At 41.3% G+C, this 18,809-nt stretch overlaps 1 protein-coding gene across 5 annotated transcripts in view; it reads left to right on the forward strand.

Annotated features, from left to right (window-relative positions):
* The window catches only part of SMARCA2 (SWI/SNF related, matrix associated, actin dependent regulator of chromatin, subfamily a, member 2), a 163,733-nt gene that overhangs the window by 21,552 nt on the left and 123,372 nt on the right, over positions 1-18,809 (forward strand). For all 5 annotated transcript variants that reach the window (XM_037141776.2, XM_037141781.2, XM_037141780.2 and 2 more), the window contains exons 4-6: positions 3,259-3,645; positions 9,355-9,610; positions 16,513-16,639. In XM_037141776.2, the coding sequence (XP_036997671.2) occupies positions 3,259-3,645; positions 9,355-9,610; positions 16,513-16,639 (770 nt within the window). The remainder of the gene's footprint in view (positions 1-3,258; positions 3,646-9,354; positions 9,611-16,512; positions 16,640-18,809) is intronic.

Here is an 18,809-nt window from a genome sequence, read left to right on the forward strand (position 1 = left end):
GGTGGTTCCCGCTTTCTGGAAAAGCGCTGAATCATGATGAATCATGACTGCACCTGTGCAGAAGATGCTACAGGACCCCTGCTTCATTATAATAGCATTATAATAAATTAACACTGTGGGACACCCCCGTCCCCCATGGCCAATCAAGGAAAATCATCCCACATGCACAGTAGCTTTAAAGTAATATGGCGACTTGCACATGCACAATAAAACCCCACAAAAAACTAGCCAGGAAAGGTCTGCTCTATAAGAATAGAATCCCTCCAGCCCTGAAGTCAAACTCTGCTCAGAGCTGGCCCACCTCCATGTTCTGTGGACTGTACTGTCACTTAATAATCTGCTCTCTTTTTGCTGTAAACTCTCTGTGTGTTCAGTTCGATCTTTGTCCATGATCCCCAAAAACCTGGTTACCTGTGCCCATCTGCAACACTATAATAGAATGAGTCAGTTAACATCCCCTACAAATCCTAGGAAATGATTTTTCCCACCTTCAGTTTCTTCTTACTAAAGTTGAGGTGAAATTCTGTTTATTGATTAATTCTGGAAAATGATTTTTATTTCATTCTCAGTTTATTTTTTAGCAAATTTTTGAAGTAAAATTAATTATTGTGCATAATGTAACTGTCTCATCTTCATATCTTTGCCTTGCCCACTGTTCATAGTTTACGAGAGATTTCATAAACAGAGTTGTATATACAGTGGAGTTTAGAATGGAATGGCTAACATTTTGTTTCATTGCATTAGGCATCCTATGATTTATCATGGGTAAGCTATAATTGATAACCTTAGGAATTAGGAGAGACCAGAAAGCAGGAGACATGTGACCATTTTAACGTCTAGTTGTGTCCCTTCTGCTATGAAAATGTCATTAGCTTTGGTGGGAAGTTTTTCTCCCTGTGATAGCTACAGGATTGGCCAAAAAGGCACCAGGAAGGTGCTTTTGTAATGAGCAAGCTGCCATTTTGCATCAGCATTACAATTAGAGAGTCAATGTAAGCCTCATTAAAAAGGAAGGATGTTAAGGACAAGAGGAAGTTAAGTGTATGTTATTGATACTCTCTAAGTGTTTATTGTTATAAATAACAATATACTGGGATTAAATTTCTGCTAGTCTTGCAGGCTGATTTTGGGACGTTCTCTTGGCTAATTTATAGTAACCCGATAGAACCCTAATCACTACGTGGTTTTTGTGCCCTGTTGTGAAGTAGGGATTTGGGGAACAGAGTAGCTCCTCATGTCTCTGAAAGGAGTTCTACTTGTCACCAGTTGATCACATAAAACTCACTCTTGCTGCAGGGGATCAAGCTAAATTTGTTTCCCTTTCTAAATGGCAATTTGAGATAAAAGGAACAATATCCTTTACTTTCTGTAGTCTTGTGAATGGTGACGGTGAGTCCCCAGTCTGTGGCGGTCACATAGGGTCAGGCCCCTGTGATCCCACATGGGTGCACACGCCATTTCAGCTCCAACTTGACCCAGGTTCAAACACACAGCACAAGTCTAGCAAACGGCTCTGTGATGACCTTTGTGATAATTGTGACACAAGTACATTTATTAAAGGGCAACAACCTTTAATCTAATATTTTATATTATGACTTCATTAATTAGCACTTAGTTTGAATTAAAGGCAACCTTTCAGACTGCAGTTGGCCACTTTCGTCCATTATTGATCTCAGGTCTCCCTCCAGCAACGCACAGCCGTACATTTGTTCAGGAGTTCTCTGGCTGAGAGGCATAGTTCAACTCCTGGGATAAGTTCCTTGCAATTTTTGTTCATTTTGATCCTTAAATTTCCCATTGAGGTCTCTTAAAACCCCTACTGTTCACTCTCAATTTTATGTATTGTAATTGTCTAGAAGATTTTAGAAACTTTTAAGTCTTTAATTTAAAACCAAAATTAATACTAATACTTATATAAAAACCAATGAATATAAGACTATGAAAAGATAATACACATTGGAATCAGACAAACCTTAGTTTGGATCATGGAGCTGCTTGCTGGACCTAATGGGGTGCCCTTGGGTGACTCGATCACTCTCTGAGACTCAGTTTCCTCATTTAAAAAATTATATCTATCTATCTATATATATATATAAAATATATATATGTATATATGTATATCTTCTGAGGTGTTGTGAGGATTAAAGAAATAATATGTGCTCCATTCCTATCCCTTTACTTCTCCTGTTCTTGCCATTTCTGTGCTCCTACCAGCCTGATATCTTGCCCACTGTGTCCACTGTGCCCACACGGAAAAGCCCCTGGGGACCAGTTATCCCCAGACTCATAACCAGTGACATAAACACTGACAGATGATCCTTAGATAATAGATGCTCCAGCTCCTTACCCTTTCCCTGGGATAATTCCGAGACAAGCTATTTATTTCGTATCTCAGAGCTTCTGCGTGAGATAAATCTTCAGGCACCATGGCCGCAGCTGGCTCCACCGCACACCCGTTCTTGGCTGCCCGCGTTCCTTGTATCACCTCCATCCCGTGCCAGTGCCCTCGCACCTAACACGTACATCTCCCGCACGCCGCCTCTCCATCAGGCTCTGTTTCCAGGGTGAACTCAAGTAAGAGAATGCGGACCGAGGGCCTTGCATCATGCCTACAGCAGTAGAGACCCCCATAATCGCAAATTATTCAAGACGTGCGTAATAATAAACAAAGAGACATTAGCTTATTGCCATAAGAGACCCTTCATTTCTCGTTGTGATACAGTGGGCACCTTTAGGTTTTGTTCTTTAGGTTGGAGCTCTCTTTAATATATAATACTACCCTCTGATGCCTCTCCTTTGGTGGACAGCAGCCACCAACAAATCACCTGCTAAGACGTGTGTGGCTCTTGATCATTTCAAATGTGACCAATTCCAATGAGGCGTGCTGTAACTTAGCATGGAAAAAATGTAAAATATCTCTTTAATGGTTTTCATATTCTGAAATGATAATATTTGGGAAATGATAATATTTGTTGATATAAATGAAATATACCATTAACATTAGTTTTGTCTGTTTCTTTTACTTTTTAATGTAACTATGAGAAATTTAAAAATTATATATAGATATATGAACATTTTAAATTATGTGTATTTGATATATCAATTTTAAGCTATCATTGTGTAGTATGTATGTATAAATTATGCATACTTTAATTTTCTATCAATCAGTGCTGTTACGGAGAGTTACCAAAACATTCAGGAATGTCTCCTTCGGGGTCGTCAGGGTCAGCCTGTGATCTCACCTGTGTTTTCTCCTAGGTTACATGTCGCCGCACCCGTCTCCCTTGGGAGCCGCAGAGCACATCTCCAGTCCCCTGTCGTCGGGAGGCGGCCCTACCCCACCCCAGATGGCGCCGACCCAGCCGGGGGCCCTCATTCCTGGTGATCCACAGGCGATGAACCAGCCCAACAGAGGTCCCTCGCCTTTTAGCCCCGTCCAGCTGCATCAGCTGCGAGCTCAGATTTTAGCTTACAAAATGCTGGCCCGAGGCCAGCACCTCCCTGAAACACTGCAGCTTGCAGTCCAGGGGAAAAGGACGTTGCCTGGCATGCAGCAGCCGCAGCAGCCACCCCCGCAGCAGGCACCGCCCCAACCACAGCCTCAGCAGCAGCAGCAGGCCCTTGTTAACTTCAACAGACCATCTGGTAGGTTCATATTGCAACCAAATGAATGATGCGATGGTCCAACTTGAATGAGAAGGACTGCTAATGGCACAGAAGCACTGGGATGGTGGAAGCCCAGGGCTGCCTTAGCCATTTATTGTTCCTAGCCGGCTGGCTCCCTTGTCTTGCATTACTTAGTTGGCCAAGATTTTTGGTCTTTTTTTGCTGTTAGAGTCCTGCAGCAGTGCTTCGTAACCTTTGGGGACTCTGTTGCAAGCTTTAGTCCAGGAACAAAAACACTATCCCCATGGTTTTACATTATCTTTCAAGAGATTCCAGGTTTGCAAGAAGCCCACCCACACACCCCAGGTTAAGAGCCCTGTACCCAGTGTGCAGCATTTGCCCAAACACACCTCTCTAAGCCACTCTCGTTGAGCCATTTTATGTCCATTGAGTTGTTTATTTCTACCCCTTTTTGTTGTGAAAAGCATTTGGGGAGGCTTCCAAGGAACATCCTGCAGTGAACCAATTGTCAAGTAGGAAAATCAGAAACAAAGGGAAACAGAAGTCGAGGTTGGCCCGCAGGCTCCTCAGGAGTTCTCACAGTTACCGCAGCAGCTGAGGTTGAAGATGACTGGAGTTCCCTGCCGGTCAGGGAAGGAGTCGGGGTCAGACCCCTAATTCTCACCATTCGGAAGGAAGTGGCTCACCGGTTCACGGGACACAGACCCCTTGGTAGCCTGAGCGTATAAAGTAGATTTTCCAAGTTGAGTTATTTTTTAAAAATTATTGTTGTTATCATAAGAGGCACTCATGATAGAGGCATCAATGACATTTGTTCAGCATAAATAGAGTAACAGAATCCACATGGCCTACTTCCTACACACCCTGGCATCAAATCCGAGGCTCTGACCTTATGTCGCGGGCACAGATGAGATAGTCCTTGAGTGCCCTTCTGGCGGACTGGCTTCATCCCACTGGTAGAATTCAGAGGAACAGGGGGGTGTAGGCTGACCTTCCATGAATGTCATTTTCTCTGGGAAAGTTAAAGGATGAAGTTCTAGTTGTCTGGATACTTGCACGTAACAGATACTTGACGTGCTAAAAACAACAACAACAACAACAAAAAACCACCATCCTGTGTGTTTTCAGGATCATTTCCAGAAAAAAGGGTTTCATTTTTTTAACCCAGCTTAATGCCTGACTGTTCCCTTCACTAGGCCCCTGTCGTTTGGGGTCTTCGTTTTATCACTCTCTGCATGTGTCTTTTGTATTTCTAGGAGTCAGCCTTCATTAGGAATGAAAATATCTGGGCGGATCGTGTTTTATGCCCGAGTGGGCAGGGAGGCCTGGAGGAAGGAGCAGAGGAGACCCTCTCCCTGACTAGAGCAGACCCACACCTGCCCCTGGGAAGGGGACCGCATCACAGCCCCGCTGGGCCTCTCCCCAAATCTCAGGTTTCCCAAAGATGATAGATGACCTTAATTGACAAAGACGGGGTTTTTTGGATTGGCATTTAGAACAAGTCAAAACAAGGGGAAAAAAATTTAAGTTAATATTGCCTTTTAGTAAGTGTTTTTATTTATCTTTCCCCTCTTTTTTTAAATTAAAAAAAAGGTATAATTGCTTATAAATACCTCTACTAGTATTTCAGAAAAAAATTAAGTATGTCCACTTGTCTGGAGGTAGCTATGATTATATTGTTCTTTTGTCCCGTTTTCTGTTGGCCTGTGAAGAGAATCTCTGTGGCTGTGGTGGTCTGCCTCAAACCTACCCCAAAGCTGTCAGTCACCCAAACTGACATCATCGTAGCAACCGCCGGAGAGTCGCAGTTTGACTGGAGGAGCTGCACCCCGAACAAATGGCTCTTCCTTCCTGCTGTGGGCTCCATGCAAATCAAACCTATCATTTTTCTTTTCATTTTGATTCATTTTTCCTTTTAGAGAGCTAAATTAGAAGAAGAACTGAAAAAGGTTTGGGTTTTGAGGGGAGGCAGAAAGGGCATAGTGGTAAAAAGTAAAAGTTTTATTGCTAGGTTTCTTCAGGGCTTGTCCCCTCCCACTTACCCCACTTTTTTTTAGTTATCTAAAGTTTCTTGGTATGTTCAATTTAAGCACACTTTATTACATTTCTTTTTTAATCCATGGAAACCACTTAAATCCTTATTTAATGCCCAGAATTGTTACTTGCATAAATATCTTTATGTGCCAGAATGCAAATTGGAGACGCTGAATGCACAGAAATTCTGTACATAAGAGACTTAGGTGCTCTAATGAGTTTGTTTCCCTGTTTCTCAAAACCAGGCATGAGGTGCACCCTGTAAAGACCTCTCCCCTCTGTAACTGCACCAGGATGTTTCTCAGGAGTGTTGGGGCCTACCTCTCTACCTCTGGGTGTGGACTGAAGAGAAAGCAGATGCGTTTCATACCTCTGACAATTAAACCTAAATTGTTTACATTCAAGAGAGAGTAGGAGATAAGCTAAAGAATGTGACTTGCCTTCCCTCTGCAGATACCGGGGAGGGGTCTTATCCTTTAGCAGCGATGCTCTCAGTCAACAGCAAATCCAGTCAGGCAACTCAGCTCTCTCAGCTGCCTGAGGGACAGGCATAAAACCTAGTGCAGAGGTAGTGGCAATCTGAGCATTCTGTGCGTGTCTAATTGTGGCAAGCTGCATCCAGTCCCCCAGCCTCTGTAAATAGAAGTTTTTATATAATCTGTTGGACAGAGGAGAAAATAGACCCACACAGTAAATGAACTTGTGATGCTTAGTGAGCAAAGGAGTTTGCTTGTCAGGGACTCTGCTAGCAGATTCCCAGGAAGTACATGGCAAGCCGACTTATCCGAGTATTTGTGATGAGTTGCATTAAACTGTAGAAGCATTCTGAAGTTTGCTGTAGAAAAGAGGACTTCCCAAGTGGCCAGCTAAGACAACACTGAATTTCCTAAAAACCTTCAAGTCAGCCTTCTCTGTCTTTGTGTCCTCAGTGGTGGAGCACATGGCCACATTGCCTCTTGAACCCTCACTACTACCCTCTGAGCCGGGTACTGTTATTATCCTTATTCTACAGATGAGTAAACTGAGGCACAAGGGGTTGAGTGACTTGCTCAGGCTCACACAACCAGCAGGTGATACAGCTGAGGTGACACCGTTCTTTTGGTACAGGGTGCTTTACATGGACCTGCTTCATAGCAAGTTGTAGTACTTTTTAAATTGGAGATTTGGGTACGTGAGTCCATGTTTGGGGCTCTCTTTGCTTCTCAATTTCAAGGATCATTCAACCATATAAGAATATCTCTATATTTATTGATTAAAGAAGGTCTGCTATGTATGTATCAGATTTAGTTCGGAGTCATTGGCTAAAACAGGTAGATTTGGAATCCAGGATGTCAGACATGATCTGGGTGCCTTTTATTATTATTGTTGTTGTTGTTGTTGTTTTGATAAGATGTGGTTTTTAAAAAGAGTGACCTGAGTGTACTTCAAGGAGTCATCATAGGGTTCTGCATAGGTATTTGCAGGCTACAATGCAAAAGAAAAAAATGCCCAGAATAATTGAAACTTGTAACACCATTGCACTGTTACAGCTTTTGTGGATGAATTACTTAAAGTTTCAAAAGCGAAAAAAAACTTTCAGAACTGAATTTAAGGTAATTATTATATTATGTTCTCAGTAAGACTCAAATTTTCTTTTTTTTTAAAGGTGGTAGTTTTATTTTTATTATTTAGTATGCTATACCAAGTCTTCAAATATATTTAATTCTTCCAGTTTCTTGAGCTTATTAAGGAGATTCATAGAACCACAGAGAATTAATGTGGGAAATATTTGTCTCCTCTCTTTGGCTGCATCACACCTAAAGCACTACAAATGAAAAATCTATACTGTTTGTAAAGACCTTTAGGGAAAAAATATTTTAAAACATCATTGTAATGCTTAACAATCCTGAGATTTAATGTTTAGAAATTGATTTTGTATATATGGATGAAAGACACCCTAAGCATAAAATATTATGAAAAGCTATGCATTATGTAAAAGACCTCTTATTCAGAAAAAAAGAGAAAGTACTTAGCTGAAAAGAATCTCCTTACTATGGTAGTACACTAACAATGTCTAAAATAAAAAATAAAAATAAATGTATTTTTTCCCTTCGAATTTTTTATCAACCTCAAGAAATCTTACCTAGCTCTATATCTTTTGGAAAGTTTTACCTGATTTAAAAAGAAGGGAGAAAAAAGAACAACAAGGACACCACGCACACACTCCCCCCGCCCCCGCCCCACACACACTGTGGTTTCCTAAGCAATCTGATCTAATTCTTCACGCTCTCCTTTCACACTGTTTGCTTATGGCTGCCTGTGCGCTGCCATTTCAGTCTGCTTCTGGATAGTGTTTGCTGAACATTGAATAAATGTGTCCGATTTTTCATAATGTATGTCTTTGTATGGTTAATTATCAAGTTGTTTTGAAGTAAATAGATTATTATTTTGTTGGCATTTAATTATTTTAATTTTTCTTGGAAAAGACATAGAAAATACTTGAAAGACCATGTAAGAGAGGTTTTGACATTTGCTTAATGGGGTTTTCTTTTCCTTAATATCCTAAGTTATCTGGTGGCATCACTTATTTTATTTATAATTTTGAATTAAGTAAAAATTCCCTTAGGAGGAGAAATGGGTTACTTCCTATCTTAGGTCCAAACTTACCAATCAACTCAAACTCCTTACGTTTGATGTGGACAGTTGCTTTAAATTAACTTATTAAGTGCATTTTGATAGGGCTGATGAATGCATGTCCCTTTATTCTGATAACATGAGGAAAATGCTCTCTTTAATCTTAATATTTGCTAGTTTTCATTGGGTGGAATGAGCAGATTTTTTTCCCCTTATACTGAATGTTTTCAGAAATATTTCCCAATATGCAGTAAAAAATTGAAATTATGAGATTCACCGACTTAGTAGGAAATATACTTTATAGGTGATCAGGGAAAAGTGTGTGTCCCTCTGAGTTCACATCCGAGCACTGGCAACTCCTGGCTGCCTTTGTGAAGCCTGGTTCTAGTGCAGGGCTCTTCCAGGGGGTCCCTGGGCACCCCCCCCCCCCGCCAAGGGGCTTGCTTGCAGTTTGCAAAATGTGGTCCCAGGACCACACCCAGATCGCATGGGACTGCTAGGTTATTCCCTTACTTTAAAAAAAAAAATTATTTATTTATTTTCAGAGAGAGGGAAATATCAATGTGTGGTTGCCTCTCATGTGTCCCCCACTGGGAACTGGCCTGCAACCCAGGCATGTGCCCTGACTGGGAATCGAACCAGTGACCCTTTGCTTCACAGGCCAGTGCTCAATCCACTGAGCTACACCAGCCAGGGCTCCCTTACTTTTTTGAACTCTGAACGCACCTGTAATTCTTTTTAAAAATCCACTGTAGACGTACATTAAAATCCGGCAGTCCACTCCTTAATCCGTTTATTACTTAAAGAGTCATTTTGGGTGTTGGGGCCATTTTCAGCAATGTTTATTAGTGAATGCCGTTTTCCTATGGAGATAGATGCCAGATCTTTTTATTTCTCTTCCCTCCTTTCACTCTTTCCTCTCTATCCCTTCCTCATTTTTCATTTTTCTTCCCTCCTTTTTTTTTCCTCTTGAGATATTTACTTGCCCCCACCACTGGGCCCCAGGGGACAGTGGGCAGGCCTGCTGTGGCCCTAGGTAAATGACCCGCCTGTGCTGCTTATGTTGCTCTTGTCCTGCAGGCCCCGGGCCGGAGCTGAGCGGCCCCAGCACCCCGCAGAAGCTGCCGGTGCCCGCACCCAGTGGCCGGCCCTCACCCGCGCCCCCCACAGCCGCGCAGCCCCCCACAGCCGCCGTGCCCGGGCCCTCTGTGCCGCAGCCCGCCCCCGGGCAGCCCTCACCCATCCTGCAGCTGCAGCAGAAGCAGAGCCGGATCAGCCCCATTCAGAAGCCTCAAGGCCTGGACCCCGTGGAGATTCTGCAGGAGCGGGAATATAGGTAACGCAGCCCGCCCCTGGACAGGTGAAACTGCTGTGTTCTCACAAGGACCCCAGAGTCTGGGGGTGGGCGCAGGGTCTCCTAGTGTCGTGGTTGTTCCCTTCTCTGGGAGGAGGGAAATTGCAGAGGCCAGCACTCATGCTATGAGAATGATTTCAGTACAAAGTTGCTGATAAGTTTTTTTTTACCCATTGGGATTGTGGGGGTGGTGGGGTGGCAGGGAAGGGTGCGGGGGGAGGAGAATTCTCTGATAGCTCTAGGTGAGCAGGACTGTGATTTCCACTCATTTAATCAGAAAACATCTATCAAATCCTAACGCAGTGCACCAGGCACTGTGTTAGGCACAAGCCCAGCCTGAAGCTCCCAGGAACCCCAGGAAGTGGCCGTCTCACGTGTAGATGATACAGTGCATGCCCTAGTTTGTCAGCTTACCCTTGAACGGTGGCTGTGAGCTGGCTGGATGCTGAGTGTGTTGTGTTGGCCTGACCTTCAGGTTAATGACACACCTAATGATACTGAAGCACACTTTGTAGCTTGATATATTTTTTGTTTAAATTCATGGATTCCTTTGGTCTATGCCTTGATCCAGCTTTAGGAGTAAGTCCTCTGTACGTGTCTTCATATGGGCTCTTTATTTAAATTCTTTCTCCCAAAACTTGATTGTCACCTGAGTTGGCACATTCATCTAAATCAGGGGTTGGCAAACCTTTTCTGTAAAGGGCCAGGTAGTAAATATTTTACGCTTTGCAGGGCCATATGGTCTCTTTCGCAAACTACCCAGCTCTGCCCTTTGAGTGAGAAAGCAGCCATAGACAATAATGGGCTGGCTGTGTTCCGGTAAAATTTTATTTACAACGTGAAACTTGCGCAGCATCTGGCCCACAGGGTGTAGTTAGCAGAACCCTGATGTAAATAGTTAATGTTAACCCAAAGGGGAGCCCAATACGTATCGAGGCAAGATGAAAACAAAGCGGAGACGTGGTTTCTGGAATTAGACAGAAAGCACATTCTGTCACTCACTGGCCACATCACCTTGGTCAGGATACGTCTCTTTTTGAAGACTCAGTTTCCTCATGTGTTAAAAGAGGGTATTAGAGTGTTTCTCGTGAGGGGAGATAAAATGACACAGAGACTTTTCATGCATATTAGCGATTGCTATTATTTTGAAAATATGATTCAACTTAAAAGAAAATTAGAGTTTAAAAATCAAAGATTGTGTTAGTAAACAGTGTGTAGGCTCCTTCCCGAAGAGGGTGGCTAGTCTCACTGTCATTGCCAAGCCGCACTCTGGAGCTTTGATGGCGCTCTTTCCAGCATTTCACGTGTCCCTAGGGAACTAGCTACCCCTCATCAAGATACTTCAATGTTGACAGGCAGGTTTTACTGGGCGAATAACTGCTATGTATTATAAAGTTAAATATTAGCAAATATTTCTTGAGCAGAAACACTGTATTTACATGCAGTCCTTTCTTTATGCTGCTATAAAGAAAGTGTGTTTTTGAAAGACAGTACATGGGATAGAGAGTGTTGTTTAGTCACGCTAAAATTCTGACTTCCTATGAGCAAACATTTATTTTTTCATACCCTGAAGGTACAAAGCTACCAGTACCTTCGTCAAGTCATGTGAATTACTCTCATTACTCTCTGTGCCTAGAGATATGTCTGCATTTTACCCTCCATTCAGCCTGTGTTGTATTTCTGTGTGTGTGCATTTTACTGAGGCTTAAATTTTCTTTAGCATTTCCACCAGAACTTTAACTGCAGGCCTTTCTTGTACTGAGTTCATTGTTCCACCTTTTCTGGAACTGATCTTAGCGGTTGGTCTCCCAAAGTGTACAGAATTGAGTAGCACTATTTGGCCTATTCCAGTGCATGAAAATCTCTTTCTTTTACTCCTGTAGAAAGAAAAACAGTGTCAGTACCTTTTAAACTATAAGCATTGTAAAATGTAGTAGAATGGCTATTTTTCATATCCTTATTTTTACATGGTAAATGCCTCCTTTCGTAAGGCTGCCTGGCTTTGAAATGACTGATCTGACAGCCCTGGGTCCAAACCGCTGGCGGGAGTTTTGGACTGAATTTTCCCGTGGCCGCCTTGAGGAGAAGCACAGGTCTGTGCTGGCTGCATGGCAGGGGCATCTTTTATCTTCTTTATAGAGCCATAGCTGGCCTCTGCCTATGTGAAGATAAATGGTTCACCTGCTGAGGTTAGTTAAATTTATCCCCTAACGAAGGGTGAGATGAGGTCCCTTAGGCACTTGTAAAAACAGCTAAGAAACTTGCCCACTTTCCTCTCTTTGAGAGAATGGCTTGCTTCACCTTCAGCGTTGGTAATGGGATGGGTCTAGTACATCTTTACCTTCTGATCAAGGATTTGAGCAAGGTCTGAAAAAATCTCTTTTACAATTTTATAAACTTAGTTTGAGGATAATTATCTGTCAGAAATTCTTTAACAGATGTTCATTTCTTTGACCATTACAATAATCACTAATATCATTTATCTTATCAATGAAAATTGGAAGGGAATTGTCAGAATATTTTTTTTTTTTTACTTTTTTATCTTCACCCAAGGATATGCTTATTGATTTTAGAGAGAGGGTAAAGGAAGGAAAGAGAGAGGGAGAGACACATCGATGGGTTGCCTCTCATCTGCGCCCTGACCAGTGAATGAACCTGCAACCCAGGCAGGTGCCCTGACTATGAATGGAACCCATGACCCCTCGGTCCATGAGACGATGCTCCAACCAACCAAGCCACACCGGCCAGGGCAGAATCTTCAATTTTTTAGTGTTAAGTCCCTTGTTCATCATAAAACCAGGTTTATGACAAGTTGACCTTCTTTATTTAATGACAGCATGTATATGATTATGTATATAAATATTTTATTGCAGATCTGTATGGTCTCTAGTTAAAACCCTGGTTTCCCATTTAAATTGGATCCTTTCTCTTACGATGGAGCTTTATTGCTTTTCTTTGTAGTAACTGTCAGGGGGATCCTCCCAGTGCTTTTTGTGTGGCTGTGTCTTGCCTTTCTGGCACACTTTCTTCGCCCCATCCGTATTCCTAACTTCAGTTCTTCCATTAGAGTTAGATGTTTGGGCAGAAGTGTTCCAGCATTGTCACGTTAGCGTGTCAGCCAAGTCCACAAGTGTTCATGCTGCCTGCGAGATGCAGTTCACATTTGAAGGAAGAGCTCTCGTTGGTGTGAGCTCAGAATCAGTTTGAAGACAGTAGTGTACCCTCCTTGCTTCAGGAAGCAAACATAGTCTGCGGGTTTTTTTTCCCGTTTTTGTGGGGTTTTTTGTCCTGCCCTCGTATTCATTCCTTCTCAGAAATTACCAAGGGCCACTTTATCGGCAGAGTTACAAAAAGTCAGTCTCCCTCTCTCTCTTTTTTAAAGTGTCACTCAGCTCCTTGAAAGAACAAAATGTACCAGTGTCATTTTCTGTTCAAATGACTCTCCTACAGGAATCATAAACTTCTCCTCTGGACCTGAACAAATATCTGTTGCCTTTAATGGAACTTTTTTTCTTGCCAGAACAGCCACCCCTCTTGATTTACTGCTCAATCTGTATGAAAAACTTGAGTGACCTAATTCCGCTTCAATTTTCTGTGCTCGTGAGGACACTAAATGAGTCTCCTGCAGTCACGCAGTATTACATCTGTTGTTGTTTCGTGAAGTTTAGAATCTTGAATCTCCTTATCGGACTACCTGCTGAATCCCATTGACAGGAAGATGAAATTGTCTGGAGAGAAGCATTATTTAAAATGAAGATTTCTATTAACAACCACCACCACAAAAAGACAAAATTTTCTGTGTTAAAGAAGCCCTGCCTGTACCTTTGTCCCCACCCGCACTCCCCACGTGCTGAACTGAATGCATGTAATTTTAGTATGGAAACTACCCTTTTTCATCTCCTATAGTTTGCACGTTTGTACTTTGTACTTCTTGCCTCCCTTTCATAAAAGAGAGAATCTTTTGTGCTGGGGAATCTGAGATTCCCTGACAGATTACCAACCCCTTGGAGAAGCAGCCATTTCAGGAGGAAGTGCACCCTCCCCGCCTAGCTCCTCACCGACTCCAGTGCCCCAGTCCCCCAAGGCTGCGCCCGCCCCCAGTCCTCACCTCCCTTCTTCCCCTCCACCCTCCCCAGCTCCCACCTGACCAGTGCAGTGTGATTTAATCTCTGTACTGTCAGTCCAGCTCTCCGAAGATTATTTATTTAGTCCTTTAGAAGATTAAGGAAAAAGCAGCTATTACTTTAATTTAGCACCTGACCTACTTTGTCAAAGAAAGTAAACCAGAATACCAAGGTATAGTTTGGGCTCTGGAATTTTCAAATAAAAAAAAGACCGTGACACCTCCAGGACCAAGGAAGCAGAATAACCAGACTGGTGGCCCTCCTCTCGCCCCACTATGATGCTAATTTTCCCTGTGTGATGGCCTCATTCCACAAATAAGATTGTGTCAGATTGTTTCAGTTTAGTTTCTTTCCTTTCAATTGTATACTGGGAAAAAATCCATAATAGGTTTTCTTCTTAATGTCTTAATTGTTAAAATGTACGATCTGTTGCCATATTTGGAGATTTGGAGCTATGTGGCCATTCAAGAAATTGAATGGGATGAATGAAGTAGATGTTTGGTTTGGACATTGAAAAATTTTAAAAAGACATAATAATAATCTTGTATCAGTACTATAAGGATCATAGAAGAAGTTGGGAGAGCTTAAACAATTCGACCAAAAAGAGTAATATGATAGAAGCTTATTATTGTTTGGACTAACAGATTTTTAGTCTGTCACAGGGGTAGACCATCTACTAGTGTGATTGTGTTGATATGTGTAGCTGAAACAGTGACACAGTAACTGAGAGAATACTGTAGTAGCGCATCATGATAATAAATCATTCGGTAAATCAGAATTAATAACTTGTATATCAAATAAAATAGGAATCTGCCATAATATTCTTTGAAGTGAAGTCAATGAAAGACAATGCATTTCCTTTACTATCATTTTTAAAATTTTGAAGAAGAGGACATTTTATTTCTCTGCCAAAGCAAACAACTGTAAGTTTAAAAAAACAACAATCATTTTCATATTTGGGCTGCATGACATCCTAAGACAGGGGTGTCAAACTCATTTTCACTGGGGGCCACATCAGCCTCACGGTTGCCTTCCAAGGGCCGAATGTGATTTAGGATTGTGTAAATGTAACTGCTCCTTAACTAGGGGCAGGGAGCTCAGTGCTGCTGCCAGGTAGACACAAGGTGCCGGTCCAGAATCCACCTGCGGGCCTTGTGTTTGCTGCCTGCTTCTTAAGATATTTTTTAGCATCTAAGTCACAGGTTTTACTGTTTTACATTACTATATGTACTACATCATGGTAAAGGTTGACAAAACCATAATACTAATTTTTAACAAACTCCTTATCAACATTTAAAAAAATTTTTTTTAAATATTTTATTTATTTATTTTTAGACAGAGGGGAAGGGAAGGAGAAAGAGTGGGAGAGAAACATCAATGTGTAGTTGCCTTTCATGTGTCCCTTAGTGGGAACCTGTCCTGTAACCCAGGCATGTGCTCTGACTGGGAATCGAACCGGTGACCCTATGTTTCATAGGCCCGTGCTCAATTCACTGAGCTAAACCAGCCAGGGCTCCTTATCAACATTAATCGTTGAGCTTGAGTAATGTTCTCAGTTAGAAAGTGTATTTTAATTACTCTGCAGTGGTGTTGGTTTCAGGCAAAGGAGGATCAGTCTAGAACCCCTACTTAGCTAGCCCTGTGAAGTTGACGTGTTCATTAATGTTGCCAAACTTCTCTTTTCTCATCATTAACACAGCACCATTATACCTTGTAGGGGTGTGTGTATGAGCGGGAATCAAATAAAACGGTGCAATAAATGTACTTAACTCATCACAGTTAAAGTTAATTTAGTTTCACGTATTGACTTTTTTATTGCTCGTCTGTCTTTGTTGAAATCTCTTCCAAGACAGTTTCGCCCCCGATTTTGGAAAAGATAGCTCTAAGATTTAAATGGCCTGTAATTATTTGTAGGAAAAGGATCCAGGTGAACTCCAAAACCCAGGGTTTAAATGGATAACAGTAATGGTATCCCAAATGCATAAGGAAGGCGGGTGTCTTTTATAGTTTATTATGAGGGACTGCTTGCAGTTATATATTTGATGGTGTCTAAAATGAGAAGCCCCAGCCATCCTCTTCTAGAAACGCCCAGTTTTTAAAAACTGATTACTTCGCTATTTGCTGCTGCCCCCAACCTGATTTTCAAAAATGCCTCCTTTGCCTTTTCTTTTTTTTCCTCTGGCAAGCTGTGCTCAGAGGAAGTGGCTGTAGTTGGCAGGGCACTCTCTCCAAATGTTTTGGGTTGGCTGATTTCTGTGGCCTCAGCACCTAAAACTGCTCTTGTTCACTGAGCCTTAAAGGCCGTTATCATCAGCATCTTGGCCAGGAGGGCAAATGGCCCCGTTGCCTTAGGATGCAACCAGACTTTAGAAAGAAAACTGTTGTTTCAGCCCTGCGCTAGGGCTGGCTGGCTGGGCCTCGGGGAGCAAGTCAAACTGTCCTGCCTCTCTGTTCACAGAGAGCAATGGCACTTGACTTTCCTCTTAACATGGATCCTGAGCCTTCTCTCTAGGGTGTTAGAGAAAGATTATATACAAGACCAGAGTGTTAAGCAACATACAGCACCTGTCTGCATTAATTCAAGGGTAGCTTTTCTTTGTTTAACATCAGAAAAATCTGGTTTGGGTGTCAGAAATCAGCCATGAGTGTCTGGAATAGGTTTCGCCAAGAACTTGAACCTAATGTTACTGTTTATCATTTAAGACTAAACTATAATGTGTATTTCCACCTCTCCTGCCCCCATTTTATCATCTCCTTCAGGCTTCAGGCTCGCATAGCTCACAGGATACAAGAACTGGAGAATCTGCCTGGCTCTTTGCCACCAGATTTACGAACCAAAGCAACCGTGGAACTGAAAGCACTTCGGTTACTCAATTTCCAACGTCAGGTAATACCTTTTCCCCAGCAAACCTGAGATGTAGGAAGTAAATGTAATTGTTTGAGATAAGTGTGTTTCCCCAAGTCTGTTCAATATTGTTATAAAGACATAAACTTAGTAAGATATTTTATCTTTTAGACCAGCAGCATAGAGCTAAAAGGAATGAAGATGAACTGCTTGTTATTCAATTTTGCTCATTTGTGTATCAGAGACATTTTTTTCTTCTGCACTATGGTTTACAAAATTAGAGGAATAGCACCTGCTGCTGAGGGGAAACCTTCAGAACAAGTGAGGTTGCTCATGTTTGCCTTTATGACTCCAAAGAAAGACAATCAGGTGGTAGATAGAGCTTCTTTGTGAACACAAATGTATAGCCCTAGGCATGACCATGAAAATATTTTAACCAAGATGATAGCTACTCATTATTAATTTAGTAAGATTAATAGTTCATCATTTATAGAAACACATAAATCTGTGTTTTGCAACTATTGATCGTTCGTCACAACACAAGTGTGGCCCATTCGATCACGTCAGACCTACGTATTATGTAAATCACTGAGTTATTTCTACTGGACTGGCTAGAAGCCACTTATTAATAAAAGCAAGCAAGCATAATGATCTCTTTTAGAATTGCTAAGGCAATGGGAAACTAGTGGAATGAAGTAGAGCTAATATTCACATTGGTGAGTTTTATCTTATGAACCCAAAAGGTGCACGTCTCCTGGTCCGCGTGCTGCCTCATCCGACCAAATGGGAACAGGAGTGCTTTGTCACCAGTCAGATGGGTTTGTTTGGTTGAGGTCTTGGGCATACAACATGAATTATTAATGAAAGAAAGTAGTGTGGAAGTGTTAAGTTGCATGACTTGATTTGTTGAAGGATGTGATTAAAATCACAAGGCCACCTCACTTGCTATTTGTCATATGAACTTGGGAGTACATTTGCCTTATTGGTTATAATATCATTGGAGGGCATCTGTGTGGCTGGGTACTTACTGGGCCATAGATTTGTGAGATTAGATTAGAGCTTAAATTGAAAGAGAGAGAGAGAAAGAGGAAGGAAGGAAGGGAGGAAGGAAGGAGGGAGGAAAGAAGGGAGAAAGTCTCTGAGTTTCATTTATTTCCTTCTTATAAGTGACTTCATAAAATGTATTGATAAAGTATTTGATAAAACCTTGTTTAAAGAATATTACCCAAGTATGTTTTTAGGAATAAATGATATTCAAATTAACGTCACTAGACCAAACTCTTATTAATCTCTGATTTTTGCTTGATATTATTGAAAAAAATCTCTTATCTATGAAGTTTCCCAATGAAATTAATTGTAATCGATGCTGATTTCAGATTCAATTAAATTATTATTTTAATGTATATTTGCAATTCTCACTTTCTACCATCATATAACCTACAATATGGATAAGTTTTTATTTTTATGATCATCTAAAAGAAGTTCATAGTATAGTACAAACTTTGAATATCCTACAAGAATATCATTGTTAGAAGTGGAAGGAAGCCCAAACTAGTATTTTCTCTTTTTTATCTGAGACTATGAATTAACATTGTTTGAGTAGCTGCTGCCATTGTACACAAACAGGAAGTAATCCTTTTATTCTTTTTGCAGAACATCATTAAAGTTTGTCTTTAAACACAAGGACCATGTTAGTATGGCATTTAAAACAAAACAAAATGCAGCCCTGGCTGGTGTGGCTCAGTGGACTGAGTGCCAGCCTGCGAACCAAAGGGTCACTGGTCCAATTCCCAGTCAGCGCACATGCCTGGGTTGCAAGGCAGGTCCTCAGTGGGTGTGCAAGAGGCAACCACACATTGATGTTTCTCTCCTCTTTCTCCCTCCCTTCCCCTCTCTAAAAAAAATAATAAATCTTTAAAAGAATACAGTAAAGATTAAATTAAAATAATAATAATAAAAATAAAAACAAAAAAGCAAAATGTTTTAAATTTTTATTAATAAATTACTATCATTAAAATAATTAAATGAATGAATGAATTTATTTAAAAGCCAGAACAATATCTACTTTATTTTTTTTACTGTTATAGTGCTATAACTGTTCTTTTCCCCTGAATTATTTGGAAAGAAAAGTTATACCATCTTTGAAAAATACCACCTAAATTTGGTGTGATTTAGTCCCTTCAAAGGCTAAAAGGCAAAAACCGTGGTGGAG

This window comes from Artibeus jamaicensis, unplaced genomic scaffold (genome assembly GCF_021234435.1).
Source record: "Artibeus jamaicensis isolate MK-2021 breed Jamaican fruit bat unplaced genomic scaffold, CSHL_Jam_final scaffold_1964, whole genome shotgun sequence".
NCBI classification, from domain to species: Eukaryota; Metazoa; Chordata; class Mammalia; order Chiroptera; family Phyllostomidae; genus Artibeus; species Artibeus jamaicensis.